Source organism: Gouania willdenowi, chromosome 11 (genome assembly GCF_900634775.1).
Source record: "Gouania willdenowi chromosome 11, fGouWil2.1, whole genome shotgun sequence".
Taxonomy (NCBI): domain Eukaryota; kingdom Metazoa; phylum Chordata; class Actinopteri; order Blenniiformes; family Gobiesocidae; genus Gouania; species Gouania willdenowi.
The window spans coordinates 7,041,323-7,061,235 of record NC_041054.1 but is presented as its reverse complement, the minus strand read 5'-3'; the positions used below and the strand labels follow the sequence as shown (position 1 = coordinate 7,061,235).

General features: G+C 37.9%; 2 protein-coding genes across 2 annotated transcripts; one reads left to right on the top strand and one right to left on the bottom strand.

Moving 5' to 3' along the window:
* The first annotated feature begins 412 nt into the window (after window positions 1-412).
* LOC114472688 (zinc finger and BTB domain-containing protein 6-like) lies at window positions 413-11,493 on the top strand. Its single transcript, XM_028462007.1, has 5 exons — window positions 413-687; window positions 7,486-7,694; window positions 7,787-7,981; window positions 9,277-9,483; window positions 10,294-11,493. Exons 2-5 carry the CDS (start codon window positions 7,491-7,493, stop codon window positions 11,356-11,358), a joined length of 1,671 nt encoding a protein of 556 aa, XP_028317808.1. The 5' UTR covers window positions 413-687; window positions 7,486-7,490; the 3' UTR covers window positions 11,359-11,493.
* Window positions 11,494-13,888: 2,395 nt separating this feature from the next.
* On the bottom strand, window positions 13,889-19,819 carry nelfe (negative elongation factor complex member E). The gene is made up of 11 exons (XM_028461111.1): window positions 19,763-19,819; window positions 19,456-19,540; window positions 19,188-19,257; window positions 18,842-18,987; window positions 17,778-17,852; window positions 17,539-17,576; window positions 17,132-17,439; window positions 16,106-16,250; window positions 15,961-16,015; window positions 14,734-14,836; window positions 13,889-14,156 (listed from the first exon to the last, which is right to left on the bottom strand). The coding sequence occupies exons 2-11, from the start codon at window positions 19,528-19,530 to the stop codon at window positions 14,083-14,085; spliced, it is 1,089 nt and encodes a 362-aa protein (XP_028316912.1). The 5' UTR covers window positions 19,531-19,540; window positions 19,763-19,819; the 3' UTR covers window positions 13,889-14,082.
* Between the last annotated feature and the right edge of the window lie 94 nt (window positions 19,820-19,913).

Here is a 19,913-nt window from a genome sequence, read left to right as displayed (position 1 = left end):
TTCAGTAAAACAATTATTGAATTATTATTATTTTTAAATCTTAAGTCTTGTTTGTATTTGGACCATATTATAAGTAATACATTTGTGTATTTAAACTAAGAAATAAAGCATTTCAATAAAAAAGGTTTTAAATCAAAGAAAAAAGTTTGATTGAAGTAAACTTTTTTGTTGAAAAGGTTTTTCTTTATCGGTGATTTTTTTTTTTAATTTAATTTGTTATATTAAATACCCGAATCTACCTCCACAAAATGTGACCAGTGTATGTATAATATGAGTAAGGAGTTTGATTTCGCCATTTTGTTTATTGACAAACGAAAAAATAGATTTTGCTAGCTTTGGATGGTTATGGTTTGACATGTTTCCCAGTGGTGTCACGTATTTCAGCGTGCTTGCGTCACACAAAAAAGCCCCGCCCCCTCCGCGTTCATTGATCCTTGATCGGGTATCAGCACGCGATAGAGCGCGTGCGTGCGCTGGGGTTCGTGTGGACATTTCGTCGAGGTGGGAGGCTGTGCGCGAGGACCATCTTTTTGATCTTGTTTACGCCACACCACGTACTTCCGGTGGATAGTGGACGTGCTGGTGGTCGAGGAGGTGTTGCTCCCCGTCGGACAGAACGTGAAACCAGAGTCACGACGGAGCCAGACTGGACTGCCTTTAAAGAAGCTCACAGGACATCCGGCGAAGGTGAGTGACGCCTACAGAGCGTTAGCAACGTTCCCATCGATGATTTCACTTAAATCAACGACTTTCCCGGAGGATTCTGAAGCTAATGTGGCTGTGGCTCGAACAGTAGCTAACATTAGCTGGCTGAGCTCGAGAGGAATGAGGAAATAACTGTTCCGGTCAGGTCGAACCCTCGAGTGAATTACAAACAAACATCGGTGTTGCTTAAAAAAAATAAATAAAAATGTTAGGACAAAACCGGAGGGGAAAAAAAAAACAAAAACAAACATGAACCCTAATTCAAACTAATAGGATAGTGCATCCACAGTATAGATGTAAATAAAACAGAGTAGACACTATTCCTGAGGAGGCCTGGGGCTCCAGGAGCCACTGCCCTGCCCCCACACACAACAAACAATCTTAGAATGAACGAAACACTATTTTTTTTTTACCACAGCACAAGTAAAGAAAACATAACCCCTACGACTACAGATAACGCATCTTTACCACACTGTAATGAGGATCTATAGGTGCGCAATGTTACTCAAAACAAATTATTTTTGAGAATGCCTTAAACCTTAATACATTTATCCCACTAAAAAAAAAAAAAAGTTATTTATGATTAGATAATCCTTTATTCATACACCAATGGGTGTAAACAAGCAAGTGTATAGTGCAAACAGAATGACAGGAAGACTAAATTAGGTTCTAATAGTATAATAAGTGTAGGTAGATAACGAGTATGTACTGAACATTTTAACTCTAATACATAACTGTACAAGTGTGAACCATGTACTGATTACATTACAGATTTTTAAAAAACCACAAATACACACTTAATATTTACAGAAATTGAAACAAATAGATATACTGAAAACATGGCTGAGATTGATCACAATTATCCTTTTTTGTTGGCTATGAAAGAAATACCGAGTCATTACATACGTTACTGTATTATCTCAATTAACCAATTCCCAGAGAGCAGTGGAGATCACATGGAGCCTGGCAAGAATGATGGTGAAGGATAAAGTTTTTTTTCGTAGTCACGTATAAACTTTGCCCATATTCCCTCCCTAGTTTGAACAAAATAGTCCAAAGAAGAAAATAAAGGTCAGCAATTTGTTGATACATCAACCTTAGTTATTATAAAGTATCGGTTATCAGCGATACTGATTCTGTGTTGCATCACAGTTTCACACAACGCATTTTCTGGCCTTTTACGGACCCTCGTGATTTGAGTATCTTTCATCTCAGTGAGCCATTTCATACCCATTAAATAGTTAAATCATGTCATTCACTCACCTGACATGGTAGACTCGTTACCCCTGGGTACCTAGAACAAGGTTAAAGGAACCAGACCACAACTTCAAAAGTGTCTTTTATTCAGTTAAAAGGGCTATGTTTATGTTTTACAGATTTTATAATCATTACAAAGAATACAAGACAAAGGTTCTCTGTTACTTCTATTTATCACACTATGGGGTTCCTTCCTTTTAAATCTTTGTATATCAGCTTTAATCTAATTCCCATTCCTATCCCATGAAGGGCTCAGTTTAAAGGGATGACTGTTGCCTTCTGCTAACCCATAAATGGATAAATGTTGGTGGCTCCACAAATCCTTTGTTCAACTTATGCTTTATCATTCAGAGCCGGAAACACTTTTATCTAAAATGGCCTTATAATCATGATCCTACTGCTTTCTCAGAATGAACAGAATAAATGGAATGTTTTGTTTCTATGTACTATAAAATGTCCTGTCATGCTTCTATGCTTTGTTATACTTCCTGTATGTTTCCGTGTGCCTTGATAGTGTCCTGTATGTTTCCTGCAGTTGTGAAACCTCGACAATAGCCTAATTGGGTCATGTCATGACACTTCTTCTAAGATTGATACAACATTTTTGCAGTATCGGACACCTCTATGAGAACGTTTGTCACACCCAGACACCAAGATGGAAATATCATTAATATATACAGTGGGGGGAAAAGTATTTAGTCAGCCACAAATTGTGCAATTTCTCCCACTTAAAAAGATGAGAGGCTTGTAATTTTCATCATAGTTATACCTCAACTATGAGAGACAAAATGTGGGATTTGAGTCCCTGTTGGCGTAGTGCGTTACTGATGATAGCCTTTGAAACTTTGGTCCCAGCTCTCTGCAGGTCATTCACTAGGTCCCCCCATGTGGTTCTGGGATTTTTACTCACCGTTATTGTGATCATTTTGACCCCACGGGGTGAGATCTTGCGTGGAGCCCCAGATCGATGGAGATTATCAGTGGTCTTGTGTGTTTTCCATTTTCTAATAATTGCTCCCACAGTTGATTTCTTCACACCAAGCTGCTGACCTATTGCAGATTCAGTCTTCCCAGCCTGGTGCAGGTCTACAATTTTGTTTCTGGTGTCCTTTGACAGCTCTTTGGTCTTGGCCATAGTGGAGTTTGGAGTGTGACTGCTTGAGGTTGTGGACGGGTGTCTTTTTTACTGATAACGAGTTCAAACAGGTGCCATTAATACAAGTAACGAGTGGCGAACAGAGGAGCCTCTAAAAGAAGTAGTTTCAGGTCTGTGAGAGTCAGAAATCTTGCTTGTTTGTAGGTGACCAAAAAAATCCTACTATGTGATTTTCTGGATTTTTTCAATTTTTATTTTGTCTCTCATAGTTGAGGTATACCTATGATGAAAATTACAGGCCTCTCTCATCTTTTTAAGTGGGAGTATTTGCACAATTGGTGGCTGACTAAATATTTTTTTGCCCCACTGTATATGACATGGATTCACCAAGGTTCTTAAGAATTACTTATATTTTTTAAATTAATTTGATGTTATTATCAAACACCTCCACATTAACAAAAAATTACAAAGACTGATTAAAACACAATACACAACATTGACAGTCAAGAACCAAAGACAAACTAAAACTAAAACCAAAATAAATCAGATTCAGATGTCTCTCAAAAGACCAATTTCTCATCATTAGGGACATATTGGAAGTAGGTTGAATTTCACAAACTTAACATTAGTTTTAATTATTTTTATCTTGTTAAAGGAATGTGACAAACATGGCTCCGATTTTAAATATCTACATTTATGAACAACTTTTTTTTTTTTTGACAAAATGTGTTCGTATCGCCCAGTCTTAGCACTTCTACGATATCATAGCTTCAAAGGCAGTATGGGCGTCCCTGGGTATTGTGAAAGTTGCTCAAATCCCCGGCTAAGGCATCCTGGGACTGCTCGACCCAGGATGCAGGGTTAGTGCAGCATACTAGTATTAGGGACTTGACTACTTGGGTCTTGAAAACATGCTACATGAGCAGTGTGGGTGTTGCTTTTTTAAAAAAATGGGGAATCCTCCAGAAAAACCAGTGTCAGTGCATAGTAAAGGGGGAGGTCATCAGTTTGCTTTTATTGCTTTGTTTCCTCCTCATTCGGTCACCAATGTACGACACCCTGATGAGGACAGGAACTCCAGTTAACGCTGGGTAAACCCCGATACTGAAATATAACAAATGGCACACACACTTCGGTCTAAATGATTCTCAAAATTATTTGATTAATTGTTCCGTGATTATTCAATAGGCAAATTATTTCTACAGCAGGACAATGATCCAAAACACACCAGCAAGTCCCCCTCTGAATAGCTGAAGAAAAATAAAATAAAGGATGAATTGCAGTTTCCTATGTGATGTATACTAGTTCCTGAGATATTGGAAGCTAAAAATGAAAGAAAATCAAGGACAAGTGAAAATCAACACATAACTACCTCAGTAAATAGTCCATATCTCAAAAAGAGTTCATCCGATCAAACTAAAAATTTAACTTGTCAATTGAGTTATTAAGGAACAATTGATAAAAAAAGAAATATTTGAATCCAAATCCTGATGAAAGATAGAGTTTTTGACCTCCTGATTTCAAATCATGTGTTTGATAAGAAAGAGCACGGATATCTGAATGCCAAGCCTTTTGTTTCCTTTTTGGAAATTCTGTGTAGCCAGAGCTCCGAGAACAAAAGTGTTGACTGAGATAATATGTTGCTCTCCATTTGAAGCGATGACCGAGATGGTCAATCTTATGGTTGCAGCAAGTCAATCTGCTGCTTTTGTTTGTGTGATTGATGAGACATTTCAGACCAAATGGCTTTTTAAAGAGGTGTAGGAACACTGCATTAATCAGACATTACACCTCCAGCAACACATTAGTTTCCACTGCTACTCTGAGTGCTGGTGTTTCTGGTTTTAATTTTACAAGTCATTAGCATAATTCCTGCAATATTGAAAGGTAAATTACAATCGACAATCCCACGGTGTTTTCAGGGAACTGGCACATAGTTTTCACAGTTTTTATCATTATTATGATTAGTAGTAAGTTAAAAATGTTTAAAAATTATTCCACAAAAAGCTGTGCATGAACAAAAAAAAACTGCTGCTGTATTTCAGCTATGGATTTGATTATTATTATTATAATGGTTACATCTTTCAAGACTCAGCCCGCGTATGCGCATTATGTCATGAGTCTGCTTAGTTAGTTATGGTTTACCTCCTTATTCACTCCCTGTTCCTTGATTTTGCCTGTTCCTGTCCATGTTTTCCTGCTCTCCACAGCTGCTCCTCATTCCCTCGTCAAGTTGGAGGAGGTTACTTATACTCCCTCTGTTCTGTCAGTCTCTTGCGAGATGGTCAACCCGTTAAGAGAGACTTCAAACTCCTAGAAAGTATTGAGAGTTCCTGAGTGTGATTATTAAAGTGGGGAATTGAGAGTTCCTGTTTTTGATTATTAAGTGTGGAATCTGAGTTCTTTATTAAATAACAAATCCGAGTGGGGAATATTTCAGTTGTCTTCCTGGTTTTGTGCGGGGCCCGTTTATTCAATCTTATTTAGATATTTCAGTATCTGTCTACTCCTTCCTGCGTTGCATTTGAGTTCTTCTGTATACCTGTGATACATTACATGATTTCCATCCACCAATTTCCTAATTTATAGGATTAAATGTGAGGTTTGTGACTATAATGGCTTAAATCCTTCTGGGCAGGCTTTTCACAGAGCAATTGATTATGTTTACAGGAAATTGTCTCTATTTTTTCCCTCCTGAACTGTCGAGTTCTCTCACACCAAGCTCATTCATCCACATGTTAATGGACTTTGTTTTCTGCACTGATGCGGTCATGTGTGAAATGAAAAAGGCCGTTCCTAAATTGTAACCAATAAGGTTGAAGCATGACATATCTTCGTAACCTAATGCTAACTAAACTGGAACTACTTGCTCCGACTGAAATATATAATTCATTTCCATAATCCCCTCTCCACCAAACTTTGGAACAATGCTTAAAGGAGATATTGTTTTCTCAGTAACGATAAATGCCAGACAGCCAATACCCACACAGAAACATGATTTTTATTCTAGAAACAATGTCTAGGGATGCAGTACGACTGTACTTTACACTCTGATACAGCGACACCACTTTTTCCCAAACCAATACGTTACTTGGATTTGCATACTTATGATCCCACATACCGATACAATTCTTCTACCACAAACAAATGAAAGTATTATGCAATGAATTGGAAGATTGTATTTTCTTCTCTGCTTGTTACAACAAATATTCACATAGGTATTAGAATTCAAAAATATATTTTTAAATGACTATAAAACTAACATTTTAAAGAAAAAAAGGAACATTTTCTGTGAAAATGGGCCCTCCTGACGGCTAATCTCCAAATATACGACGGAATTGAATGGCCACCATTTAAAGCTATTTGTTATTGGTTCTCCGGATCTGTGAACTTTACAGAGCACAAGTATATCAATGCAGTGTTGATTCATTCCTGTTTACGCTTCTGCATCCAATAATTTACATTACATGATTAGGTGATGTAAGGCTTAGCGGCTTGGGGAAACTCATTGTTTTTGTTGATATCAATATTCAAGTGTGATTCTACACATGTAGACACACAAGAATGTTGTTATTAATATCCATTAAGAAATTAATGCTTAATGCTCATTTTTGTTGTTGTATTTTGACACTGGGATGGGTTCACAAAGGTTTTATTTCATCCCACTCTATTTTGTATCTTGTTTCAAGAACCAGATACAGACCTAATTACATAGAATGTATTTGCTTTTTTGTACAACTGTTTTTGGTTTGTTTTATTGCCTAGCTCGAAATAAATGAAATGATATCGGACTGATATCAATATTGGTTGCATACCCTCCTACAAATTGTGAAAAGTGGCAATTTTCCCACAACTGCTAGCAGAACCAGTAGGCAGAGCTAACCATTTTTACATTTTATTTTATACTCTCAAATTCAAATTTTAAAAGTTTGTCCTTGATTATAGATTTATTTATTTTTTTAAATGGGAATTTCCACACTGCTGGTCACATAAACCAGATAAGCAAATGTCAGAAAAGACATGTTGTGCTCAACCCAAATTTAGTCTGGATTCATTTAAACAAGACCAACAAAGGTAGTCTTGTTAGTTGTTATGTGGAATTTGGTTAATTGCGAGCTTGCCTTGAAGAGTTTCTATCCCCATGTTTACATACAGCACTCCAGTGTTGAACGCTTTAGCAGAGGAAATCCATGAGGTTGAAAGAAAGCACTAGGCTCCACCGAAAAGCTCTGCTGAAGTTTAATTATAGGGTAGTCACAAATCTCAAAGGACATTTACCCGTCTTTGATCCTTGATGTCTCACGTCTAGTGTAATTTATCTAAATATACCTTTGTTTTCAAATGTTGGTTCCAAGTTTAGGAGTTTTTGCTCAATGGGTGTTGTTTGAATCACTGAGACGCACCTATTTATCTCCCCTTCTCTTCAGGCAAGATGAAGATGGTGTGTTTCTGGCTGCCGGGCCACGGGAACACAACCCTGAAGCAAATGAACATGCTAAGGTCACGCCATCATTTCTGTGACGTCACCATTGTAGCCAGCAACAACCAAACCTTCAGGGGACACAAGGTGGTGCTGGCTGCCTGCTCGCCCTTCCTGAGGGACCAGTTCCTCCTCAACCCATCAGCAAAACTTCAGGTAAGCTCCCATTAACACACACATGTTCACACACTCGTCAATGCATCTTTGTGTTTTTCTGAGTGACGGCACTGCCTCCGTTCCCCCCTCAGGTGTCGATGCTGTACAGCTCCACTGTAGTGTGTGATCTGCTCCAGTCTTGCTACACTGGTGTCCTGCGGTTCAAGCAAGATGAGATAGTGAACTATTTGACTGCAGCCAGCTACTTTCAGATGGACGACATCGTGGAGCGTTGCAGAGAAGCACTGGAGAAGTACGTGCAGTTGAAGAACCCGTCTCAAAACAAGGTCAGGCTCCCCATCAGACCTTTCTACAAAAAAACTGTTCATTGTCTTTAAAAAAAAAAATGCGGGACAAGTCTGCAGGACTGGCCTTCCCGCCAGGCAACCTAGGCGCCATCCACTGGAGGAGTGCCAAATTGCACCCCCCAAAAAGTCTTGCCTCAGGCACTGAATGACCTAAAGCCAGCCCTGCATGTCTGGGTAGAGTAATGGTGCATTCACACCAAACACGTTGAAAGCAGCAAAAGCGTCAGGTGTACATTCACAATATATGGTGGACACACTTCTAGGGAGCGGCGGACGTTTTTGACGTGCATCCGGCGCGTCCAACGTGGCCAACTGTGGAGTTGGGATTGTTGAACTTTTGGGGCATATCGCGGCGCGTCGACCAATCAGGAGCGTTCCCCAATCGTGATGTATTCAGAATAGTGAGGGGAAAAAAACAAGGAACTCCAAACTTTATTCTCCATTTAACCACACTTCTCTATAGCCCTCTGACATCAGTGCACACACTGAGTGACACCAAATTACATCCGACCAGGAACACCGCCTTCTCAACACAATAACTTTCTCCACCACTTCACAGTAACTGGGTGAATTATGAACGAAACTGATCGCGACAATATCATTCATTGTATGAACACCACCCCTCGACGCACTCTCTTCCTAACTTGTTTGTTATACCGTATTACAGATGCAGAGTAGCCAGGATTAGTGATAACTTTTTTTTTTTTACTGCATTTAAAATTTAAAAACTACTTTTATTTTTGACAAAATGACAGTTACAACATTTCCATACAAACACCACGAGAATTAGCACTTTGGATCTCACTTACACATTATTATTACCTCCGCTATTAGCTAATATTTTTACAGGCGTTTATTGAATTGTTTGTGTGTTAGAAAGATTATGTCAATGGTACTTAACAGATTTTGACAGAATTATAAATTGATCCTTACTCCATGGAAGATTCCATCAAATCTTTGGAGGGGATTCGGATTAATATACTGATGAAATGTGAGAATAATTCAAATACAAATTGAGTGACTTAAACCATGCTTATGTTGGTAAAAGGCTGCTGCTTTTTACATATTTATCCCAAAATAGCTTTCTGTTATTGTAAAGGAGGCTCTGTTGTTTTTTCATGTCAATTGTTCCCAATCTGCATATCCAGAAATGAAGAACCTTGGTTAAAATAACAAATCAATAACCAGTTTAGTCTTATCTGAGTGGACGGTGTCTTAAGGTCTTTTTTTTTTTTTGTGTAACACTAGCACATGTTTTTGTGTATCATCTCTAGACGTCTGCAGACAAGAACCCTAACAGACCAGTGATCATCAGTGGCAGCGTGCACTCCATAGCATCACCTCCCACCAGCCAATCTTCTCCTCCGTACCAACACAGCCCAGCGTTACAGGCAGGAGAAGAGAACAGTGCTGATACACCTGCCCCTGACCGCATGACGCCTCACGAGGACTCTCCTGTTCTGAATGAGCTGCACATTAAGGTATAACATAAACCACTGACCAATGGAACAAGTACAGTTTATTTGTAGCAGTTAATGATCACCTGAGTGCGTGACAAAAAAAGCAAAGGGTTGCTAGGTTTCTATTGTTATTTTGTATATTCTTTTCAAATTTTTGCATGTGTTTTTTTGGGGTCATTTGTTGTATTTTTCTTTAATTTTGTATATTTTTCTTTCATTTTTGCATGTGTTTTTTTGGGGTCATTTGTTGTATATTTCTTTCATTTTGTATATTTTTTCTTTTTATTTATCTTGTGTGTTTTGTTTTTTTTTACATGTATGTAGTTTATGCTACTATTTTGCCAATTTTTTATTCCAAAATGACATAGTTTTTTTTTTATTATTATTGTTTTGTATATTTTTCTGTCATTTTGTGTATTTTTCTTTTTGTATGTGTGCTTGTTGCTGCTTTTTATTTAGTGATACATTTTTTTCATTGCCATTTTGTGTATTTTTGTGTTGTAATTGTTTGCAATTGTGTTTGTCATTTTGTGTTTGAATTGTAACACAATCTAATCCAGGCATGAGGACTCCAAACACAATATGACAACAAATTGGCAATTACAACACACATTACGGCAAAACTAGACAATTTGTGTGTTTTTGTTGTCTTCTGGTGTATATTTTGCTATTGTTATTGTGTGTTTTGGAGTCATTTTTTTGCTTTTACCTTATGGCCACGCAATTTAGATTGAGGGCCATGTCTGGATTAGATTAGATTAGTGTGTTGCACTGTTGCTTATTTCACAGGCAGGGTGTGTATTAATGCTGATGTACATTGATGTGTTACAGGTTAACTGCTCGGACGAGGATGAGGACAGACGAGAGGAAGTCAATGTGTACAAATTGTACATCTCAGAGGAGGACCAGGTGAACAGAGAACAAGAAAAGGAGCGAGCAGCAGCATCTCAGGGCGCTGCCTATCCAGACGCAGAAGAGATCGTGATTGGTGGAGACGACAGCGAATGTGACTTACACGCTGGAGACGATGACCTCAGTTCTGGGGTGCTCTCACTCGAAGGCATTAATGTTTTCAAGCGCAGGTTATCCATTCCTAAAATTGGTCGGGGTAGAGGGAGGGGGAGGGGCAGGGGGTTCAAGCGAAAAAAATGGGCGACCACTCTGGAGAAAAGACCCTCGGATGCAGCGCTCATGCAAGACATGTGGTACTTTCCAAATCCAGGAGTGGCAGGGCTGGATTTCAGCCAGGAAGGCCTTAAGGCAGCTGGTAGTTACCTGCCAATGGAACTGCCCCAGTTGGACTTCCCAGTGGGTGAAAAGTCCACCCAGAGCATGAGCCAGTTCTCCTTAGATGACTCCAGTTGTGGCACTGGCCAAGGGAGTTCAGGGCTGAGCAACGAGGGCGGGGACGAGTCCGTCGCCGTGGTGGGATCTACGTCCAGCGTCGCTGGGCCAATGATCTGTGAGCACTGCGGCATGACGTTCCCCTCCGCCCACTCGCTGGCCATCCACTCCCGCTCCACCCACCTGCTGTACGCCTGCCCGTGCTGCGGCAAACACTTCCACCACTCCTCCAACCTCACCCGGCACATGGCTGTGCACCGGGGCGTCGGCAAAACCCACCAGTGCCCCCTGTGCTACAAGACTTTCACCCAGAAGTCCACCCTGATAGACCACATGAACCTTCACAGTGGCGAGCGGCCGCACCGCTGTGCATACTGCCACGCGCGCTTCGCCCACAAGCCGGCGTTACGGCGCCACCTGAAGGAGCAACATGGCAAAACCACAGGGCAGAATTCACTCCACGAGCAGGAGGAGAGGGAACGGGAGCGGGACGCAGCTGTGAAAATGCAGGAAGAGGCTCAGCAGTGTGTTATTACTGAACAAGTGTCATAGACCAAAACTTCACAGGCGTTTGAAGTCTGTGTAAAGCAGTTCCAAATCCATTGTAGGTTTGTCATAATGTTTTTATGGTGATACGTTTTTAGCCAAATTTAAACAAAGTAGAGTAATAAAGAGAGGTTTTCAATAGATTATAAACTATTTTATGTTGTCTTTCTGTCGCAGGCTGGTGAGAACAGGTCCACGGATAACATTTAAGCAGCATTTAGAATGCATTTAAAAAGTCTGCAGAAAGGCACTGAGAGGGTTAAACAGATAAATACACTCACCCTTTTGTTATATACAAATCAGGGATGCACCAAAAATGTCACCGTCAGGACAGACCACTAATAAAACAAGGAAAGCTGCTCTTCATCAACAAAATTTGTATTTCAGTACATCCCTAATACTAATGTTGAACTAGGGCTGGGCGATATGGATTAAAATGGCGATTTATGATATAAATCTCACTAATTTTAATTCAGATAAAGTCTTACCAGAAAGTAAATTCTAGGTTACAGTTTCTGATGCAAAATGCCACACAGCTGTACAATATGTATTTTCTTTAAGGGACAGCACGTGTGAGTGAGTTCTGTAGTGTGGCTTGTTGAGAGGAAAGTCTGGGTTAAGGAGCACTTAGAAATCTAACTGTGCTTTTCTGAGAAGTAGAAAAAGCAGCAACTCCTAAAATGAGTGTTTTGACACAAAATTAGCCATTAAAAATATATATGTATTGATCGAGGCAATATTGTAATTTTCTATATCACCAAAATAGAAAACTCGATATATTGCCCTGCTCTATGTTGAACTTCTCATTAACTCGGGTGGCTCTAATATATTAGGCAGTTTACAAACAATGTTTAATGTCATTGGCTTAACTGAGTGGTTTGTTCACACTGCACCACTCAGTTAATGAAATATGGGGAAATAAATGCAGAAATAAAATGTTCTTAATCCTGTTCAGTGGTGAACTTGAAATTTCAACGTGCACACTGTATAAAAGCCTAAAACCAGTGAATGTGCTTTACGCAGACAGTCAAAGGTCTAAAAGAAGCAGCTCAGATGACGGCAGCTTACTATGGTTACTGATACATATATGTAGTTAAACTATGGTTACTATGGTTATGGTCCCTGGCTAGGGACAGCGGATGATCAGATCCAGTGTATCCAATAGGCTGCTATTAAACAACTGCAGTTTTTCCCCTTCAACTACTTACTGGAAGATAATCAAAGTGAATCCAGCTTCTTGCACAATTGTGTGTTATGACCCCAGCATGAACAGATGGGAGATGTTGATTTTAATGGAAAGAGAAAGCAGCTCCTTTTTTTTATATAATGTGTGGCCTTTATACTGCATTGAAAATGTAACTAACAGGATGGCTGATGAATATTTGTCATTGTTTTTCCTTTTGACAAGAGGAACTGTGATTCCAGAGCAGGGTTGGGGTCAATTACAATTAAATTATGATTAGTTACCAGCATTTTTTCCAATTACAATTTTTTTCTTTTATCCTCAGTCAATTACAATTGCGTTGTCAATTATTAAAGTTAATTTACAATTAATCAAAAGTACTGAGCCTGAAATAAATAACCTCAAAAGTTAACCTTCCTCTTGTGTTAGCTTTCTGTTAGCATCTCTTATAACAGGTCCTAAATCAGCTGTAAAATACACTAAAAACAAATACCTATCATCTATTTTATATCCTATCTATTGGTTACCTTGTTAGGCTTCCACATCAATGAAAATGTTGGTTTTAATATTTTTTTTTTAATGGTAAAATGTGGGAAAGCTTGATATGAAACATTTTAATAATGAACTACATGTGTAGAAGTGTGACATGGTTCCCCAGTTTTGCATTAAATTATAATTGACAATATTTAATGAGTTTTCATGGCAATTACAATTACAGAGTCAATTATCTGACGTTAATTACGATTATATTGTATGGTAATTAATCATTAATTAACGCAATTACAATTATAATTGACCCCAACCCTATTCTAGAGTAACGTTTTGTCTTTTAGTGGCTGAAAGGCGTTACAATACACGGTCGGTCATGTTCAGATTCATGTAATAAGTGTTGGACAGGTTTATCAGGGCATTAAACCATCTGCTGATTCAAAACTATAAATCTACTTTATGAAGACACTAATATTTTAATGTATAAAGTGCTCAAAATGACTAAAATGTCTTTGAAATCTTGACTGCCAAAATAAAAAAAACCCGTCCTTTAAAAAAAAAAAGAAAAACTGTCACAACAGAAGCAAATACTAGTTAATAATGGTTTTGTTTATTAAAACTGACCATCGCCAAAAACTATACATGGACGCTAAAACCAAAGCTAACATATCTTTTCTGGTTTTAACATGTAAAAAAAGAAAAACTTATCTAGAACTTCAGTATCCATAAATGTAGTTTACGTGAAAACTGAGCAAAATAAAGGAATGGAAACAAAGTGGAAATAAGCGTCTTATTTTAAACTACATATCACTTTTGAAGGCTGATTTTTTTATTTTATTTTCAGATCTAAGGTGACCTCAGGTCAGTTTATTGTTTTTATTTATTTGAAGTACATAGTAAGGATAATAAAATTAAATACAAAAAACAGCTAACATTTGTCTTAATTGCATTACTTCTTCTCATTTCATGTTTTTAATTCTAACTTGAATGTCTCCATGGAATTCTTACACATGAATGCATCACATTTGCAAAGGTTTCCACAGGCAGACAATAATTCCTCACAGGAAGTCTTCGTTGTAAACCACTTGGTTCCTCTTCTCACGATAGGAGCCTTTGCTGCTGTTCTGCACAGCTGTGGATGAGAGAAGTGGTCATTGCACTGACACACATGCACTCACGGGCGTGTGTGTGTGCGCGTACTGTGTAGACCAGGTGTGTCAAACTCACTTTAGTTCAGGGGCCAAATACGGAGCAGTTTGATTTCCAGTGGGCCACAGATTTTATGCAGGGAAACAAGTAATTTCAACATTATTGTGCCCTAGTTTACACTTATACGTATACATAAAATACAAAATATGTAATAAACTTACAATATCCAAGCAAGTAGTGCTCAAATATCAGGATCCTCACTTTTCTAACCATTTTTATTAAGGGAAATATGTAAAAGTTTGAGGAAAATTTAAAGATTTTGTAAGGGTTTTTCTTTTTTTAAATAGTTTAACATTAAAAATGACTGCAATCATTCTATATAAGCACCGGAAAAACTGAGCCCCTGCAAATATTGTTGAGTTTCATTTACACAATGATTCATATTTTCTCTGTCATTTTTAATTTCTCCTGCGGCCCGGATTGAATGCAAAGGGTTGGATTTGGCCCCCGGCCATGAGTTTGACACATGGTGTAGACGATGATGAGAGTGCCGCGTTTACCCAGCGACGCCCACACAGATTTGCCGGTGGCGGCGTCCAGCATGGGCTGCTTCCTGGCAATGCTGACTTTAATGTGAACATCTCCCACGGTGCTTCCGTTCAGCTTGAGGAGCAGACGTTACACAGCTTTATTAAAAATATCGATTACAAATGAGTGACACAGTTTGTGAAAGTGTTTATGATAAACTATAGGTATTCTATGAGCTGGAAATGAAGAATATTCTGAAAATAATTTTCAGGAGGCACATATACCTGGGGTCAGAATGACCCCAGGGGCAACATGTGTTAGTAATATTTGAGAATAATAAGAGGGTTGATTTTATATTGTATATTTTATGAGAAGGAAACAAAGTCACAAATAGTTTTGGGACTTCACAAGCTTAACCCTCCTATTATCCTTGGGGTCAATTTGACCCCATTCAATGTTTATAATAAAAAAAAAAAAATATGTATTCATATTTCATGACTTTTCCTAATTTGATGAGTACAATTAATTAAGCATAAAATTATCAAGACAATATTTCATCCAATCTGATGAACGCATATTGCATGCATTGGTGTCAATTTGACCCCCAGCTGTTTCAGCTGTGTAAAACTTTGTGAGACCTTAAATGTATCTTGAATAGTTTTCATCCAAGATACATTTATTCCAAATAAAAAGTTAGGCCTGATGGTGGCGCTAGAGAACAGGTAATGGATTCATTATCAAGGGGTTATTTATGTATTAAACAAATGAACAAGTGCCTGACACAAAACACTTGGTCAACAATTTTCTAAAAATCCTTTTCTGGAGGCAAATATTCCTGGGGTCAGATTGACCCCAAGGGCAACATGTGTTAGTAATATTTGAGAATAATAGGAGGGTTGATTTTATGTTGTATATTCTATGCATTGGAAATTAATTCATATTGTACAAATCGTTTTGTGACTTCACAAGCTTAACCTTCCTATTATCATCGGGGTCAATTTGACCCCATTCAATGTTTATCATTCAAAAAAATTATAGTTGACTCTTTTTTTGCTGCATATTTCAACAAAAAAACAAAGTGCCTGACACAAAACACAACAATTTTCAAAAAATCATAACCCCGGGGTCAAATTGACCCCAACAGCAAAATGTGAGTAATATTTGAGGATCGTAGGACGGTTGGTTTTGTATTGTATATTTTATAGTCAAACTATTCTATCAGAAGACTTTTCTCTACATAGTTTGAGGACGGTACCCACCTCAGCCACAGCCTGGTCTGCAGACTCCATCTTTTCAAAAGTGATAAACGCACAACTGGAAACAGAAGCAGGTTTGTATTCAGTCACACTGTATGAGGTGTTAATGTGGTGCAAACACACACAGCTTCATTAAGTGACGGCGTACTTGCGAGGGTTGTCCATGGAGAGGTCAATGATGTTGCCATGTTGGGAGAAGGCTGAGCGCAGGCTATCCTCTGCCAACCCTGAGCCGTACACGTACACAGTGTTGCCCTTTCGCACGCCTCTGCGCTCCGGGTACGAGTCAGACCCTGAGAGAGAAAATGGTTCCGAAAATTTGGTCACATTTTATTTGAAGTTTTATACATAAAGCTGACATTAACACTGTCATTATTATGATATGACACCTGTCATTAGCATGAATACGGTGTCATGAAGGCTGTCATTAAGTGTCGTTCGCTAAATTATGACACATTTGGAGCTATGTTGGCATTTTTTGGGTTAGGGTTAGGTAGAGTTAGGGGTTAGGGTAACGAACTGTACATTAGGGGTGTGCATTGCCATCAATCTGACGTTACGATCCACGATTTGCATGTCACGATACGATATATCCCGATACCAAACATTACAAAACTAATCTCAATATGAAAAATGTCAAATTTCACCTTTACAAAATGTACAAGTACAAAATGGTACGGAATACAATTTTTTTTTCATTTTTCTTTTTTAACTTGCGAGAACAAGTAAATGTAATTAACTGTAATTGAAATTGCAATATCAAAAAGAAGTGGTATGTTTATAAAACTTTCAAATTACATTTTTCAACTTTTGCTTCTACACCAAATTCTGATTTTAAGTCCTTAAAAAAAAAAAAAGTAACCACATACATCTATAAAAGTGCCCAGTATGTTTTATGATAATAAAGTACAACCAACTTCCAAAACTAAAATGCACTGAGGAGTGAGGTTGTTTAACAAGATGTGGTTCACTGACACCTTAATGCAATTAAATGCTCTTTTCATTAAAAAAACATGATTAAAAAAAATCAATTTGGCCATTTTTTTGGATCAATACGATAATCGTGCAGTGAAATATTGCGATATTTCGCTGAATCGTTTTTTTTCTTACACCCTTACTGTACATAATATCCTCACAGCAAGAAAACAGATGTATAGGAGAAAGAGTCACTCACGTCTAAAATGTCCGTCTCTTTCTCTGTCACGCTCTCGATCCCTCTCCCTGCTCCTGTCTCTCTCCCTGTCTCTGTCCCGCTCTCTGTCTCGTTCTCTGTCTCTGTCCCTGCCCCGGTCTCTGTCTCTCTCCCGTTCCCGTTCCCTGTCCCTGTCCTGGTCTCTATCCCGGTCACGCTCCCGGTCACGCTCCCGATCTCGTTCTCTGTCCGGCTCTCTGTCACGCTCTCGGTCTCTGTCCACGTCACGACTGGATGTCAAGCCGCCCGCATCGTCTTCATCCCGGTATCGATCGTTAGAACTGACGAAGCTGTGGAACGGAGACAGAAAAATGATATTAATGTCAGCGAGAAACAAAGATTGCATTAAATGTTTATTTACTAATAATCATTAAGTTTTGGATTGTTACCTCTCATACAGAGATTTTCGCTGGGCTCTCTTTCCAGACTAGAAGAAAAACAGGTTTTTAAATATGAAAGTATAATATATAAAATGCTTTACATTAGTTGTTTAGCTGTAGTTGCTTTAACCACTATTGCTCTCTAGTTTAGGTTACAAAAAATAAAACTCTTGATTTAAAAACAATAAAGCAAGACAAAATACTACAATGCTGATACATGAGAAATAATCAGTGAATATTCAATGTACCTCCAGCTGATCTTCATCTGTAGAGACGCTCCTCTGGAATGGTAAGAAAGCAGGAGCCGGGCCTTTTTCAGGGTCCTGTAAAAAAAATAATAATATATATGTATATATTTTTTTAAAAGCAATGTGAGGGACATTTTAAACTGTCTGAAAATGCAAGGATGTTTAAATTAAAAAAATAAATTACAAGTAAACAACAACAAAAGAACTGGAAGGAAATTATCTATAAAATTAATATAACAAACCAGACTTTAATCAATGTATTAATTCCAGCAAGTTCATTTTGTCTTCTTTTTTGAAACAACATGTTATGTTTCAAATATTCTTTTTTTTTTTTTTTTTTAATATAACTTTTTTCAGGAAATTTACTTTAACATCCTGACACGTTTCCACTGCCAACTGTCCGTCTTCCTCAGAGGCATATAGTAATTTGTTTTTATGTATCCTTACAAGTTATTTTCTAAGAAAAGCATCAAAGTCTGAATAAATAAAACCTTAACATATTATTTCAGACTTTAGTCACTTAATAAAAACCAACCAAAACATTATAAAGGAGTTTTAGGTCGACTATATATAAAAATAGTCAAAATAAAGAACATTATTTAAGAAAACCGTAATTTTAAATAATAAAGGCTGACAGAATAAGATAAATGATGAAATAATGACCTTTCATATCATTTTTTTGACTTTTACAAAATAGCCCATTATTAGTAGCTGTTAGGTATATGATATTACAGAAGTTCGGCAGTTTCCTTCAAAACATGCGTCTGATTTCCTGGAGTTGATAAGCAAATATTTGATTGATTTCAGTAATATCGCGAGTATAATATTAATCGACAGAGGGAGGGAGGGTGAGTGTAATTGTGTGACTATAATAGCAAGTAAAACAGGATATATAGATAAAAGCTGATGATTTTTGTAAACATTAGGTTGTCTGGAAGTCAAATCTTCCAAGTGCAACATGATAGTGGTATGAAAAATAATTCACCTCTGTAATAGTTAAACGTACTTGTAAAAAGGGCAGGAGTTCAGATTCATGCAAGTTAGGTTTATTAGCGATACCTCACCTTTAGTTTGATTTCGAGCATTCGGGAGCGTTTAAATCCCGAGTTTTTGTTCTCAGATTTGATGGCGCTAATAGCTCCGGACTTGATAAGCATCTTGGCTTGTTCTGTTGCCGTTGCCGTGTCGACGACAGGCTGATCTGACAGAGCTTTGTGACAAAGGAAGAAATGAACAGTAAATAATAGCCGTTACTGTATATACCACCAGACAGTAAATGTTTGTCTGATGGCACAATAAACTGAGCATAAAATACAGGTAATCAAACAAACATAGAGCTTTACATTGAGCTGTGTGACTCAGTGTATTAAAATGCGAGTGGAATAGTGAAATAACATGTGATACACTCACTCCTTTTCAAACCACTCTGGTTGGTCTGACTTGTTGAACTCTGTTTCTTTAAGGCCAGCAGTGCCTTTTTCTGAAATAAAATTATAATTAGCTTACACAAGGTCAACACTCAACAACAAAAATACAGCTTTGTGATATGAAGCCAGAGAGTGATATAAATGGCAATGAAAACCTAAAAATGACACCATGTGTATTTTTATTTTTAAATTTTACTCTTTTAAACGCATCAATCATATGAAGACTAAAAGCTATATTTTTATTTTATTACCTTCTTCTTCAGTTTAGCGTATTTCTTCTGCAGAGCCTCCTCCTCCTCCGTCAGTACGCTCGGAAATGCTACCATGATGAAACCCCTGAAACACAGTGTGTGAATAATGATATTAATAATAATACTGTATTAAAATTGTTCTCTCTGTCTGCTGCTAGCCTGTGAGCTAACCCGTTTATCACTCAAACTCGTAAACACAAACTCATTATCGAGAGACATTAATGGACAACAAGAAATTGCTACAATAATTTGCATTAAGAAAAACTTTATAATCTACTGCTGAGAGCAAGTTTCTCAAATTACTCACCTAAACTCCGACAGTTGCAACAAAACACCGTCGCTTAAATGACGTCATCAATAGTCGACGTTGTTTTAAATGCATTACAAACGGATCTAGTGTTAAGGGAAATCATCATAAAAATTCAGCAATATATTATTCCCTCTATTGGTTGCTGTAA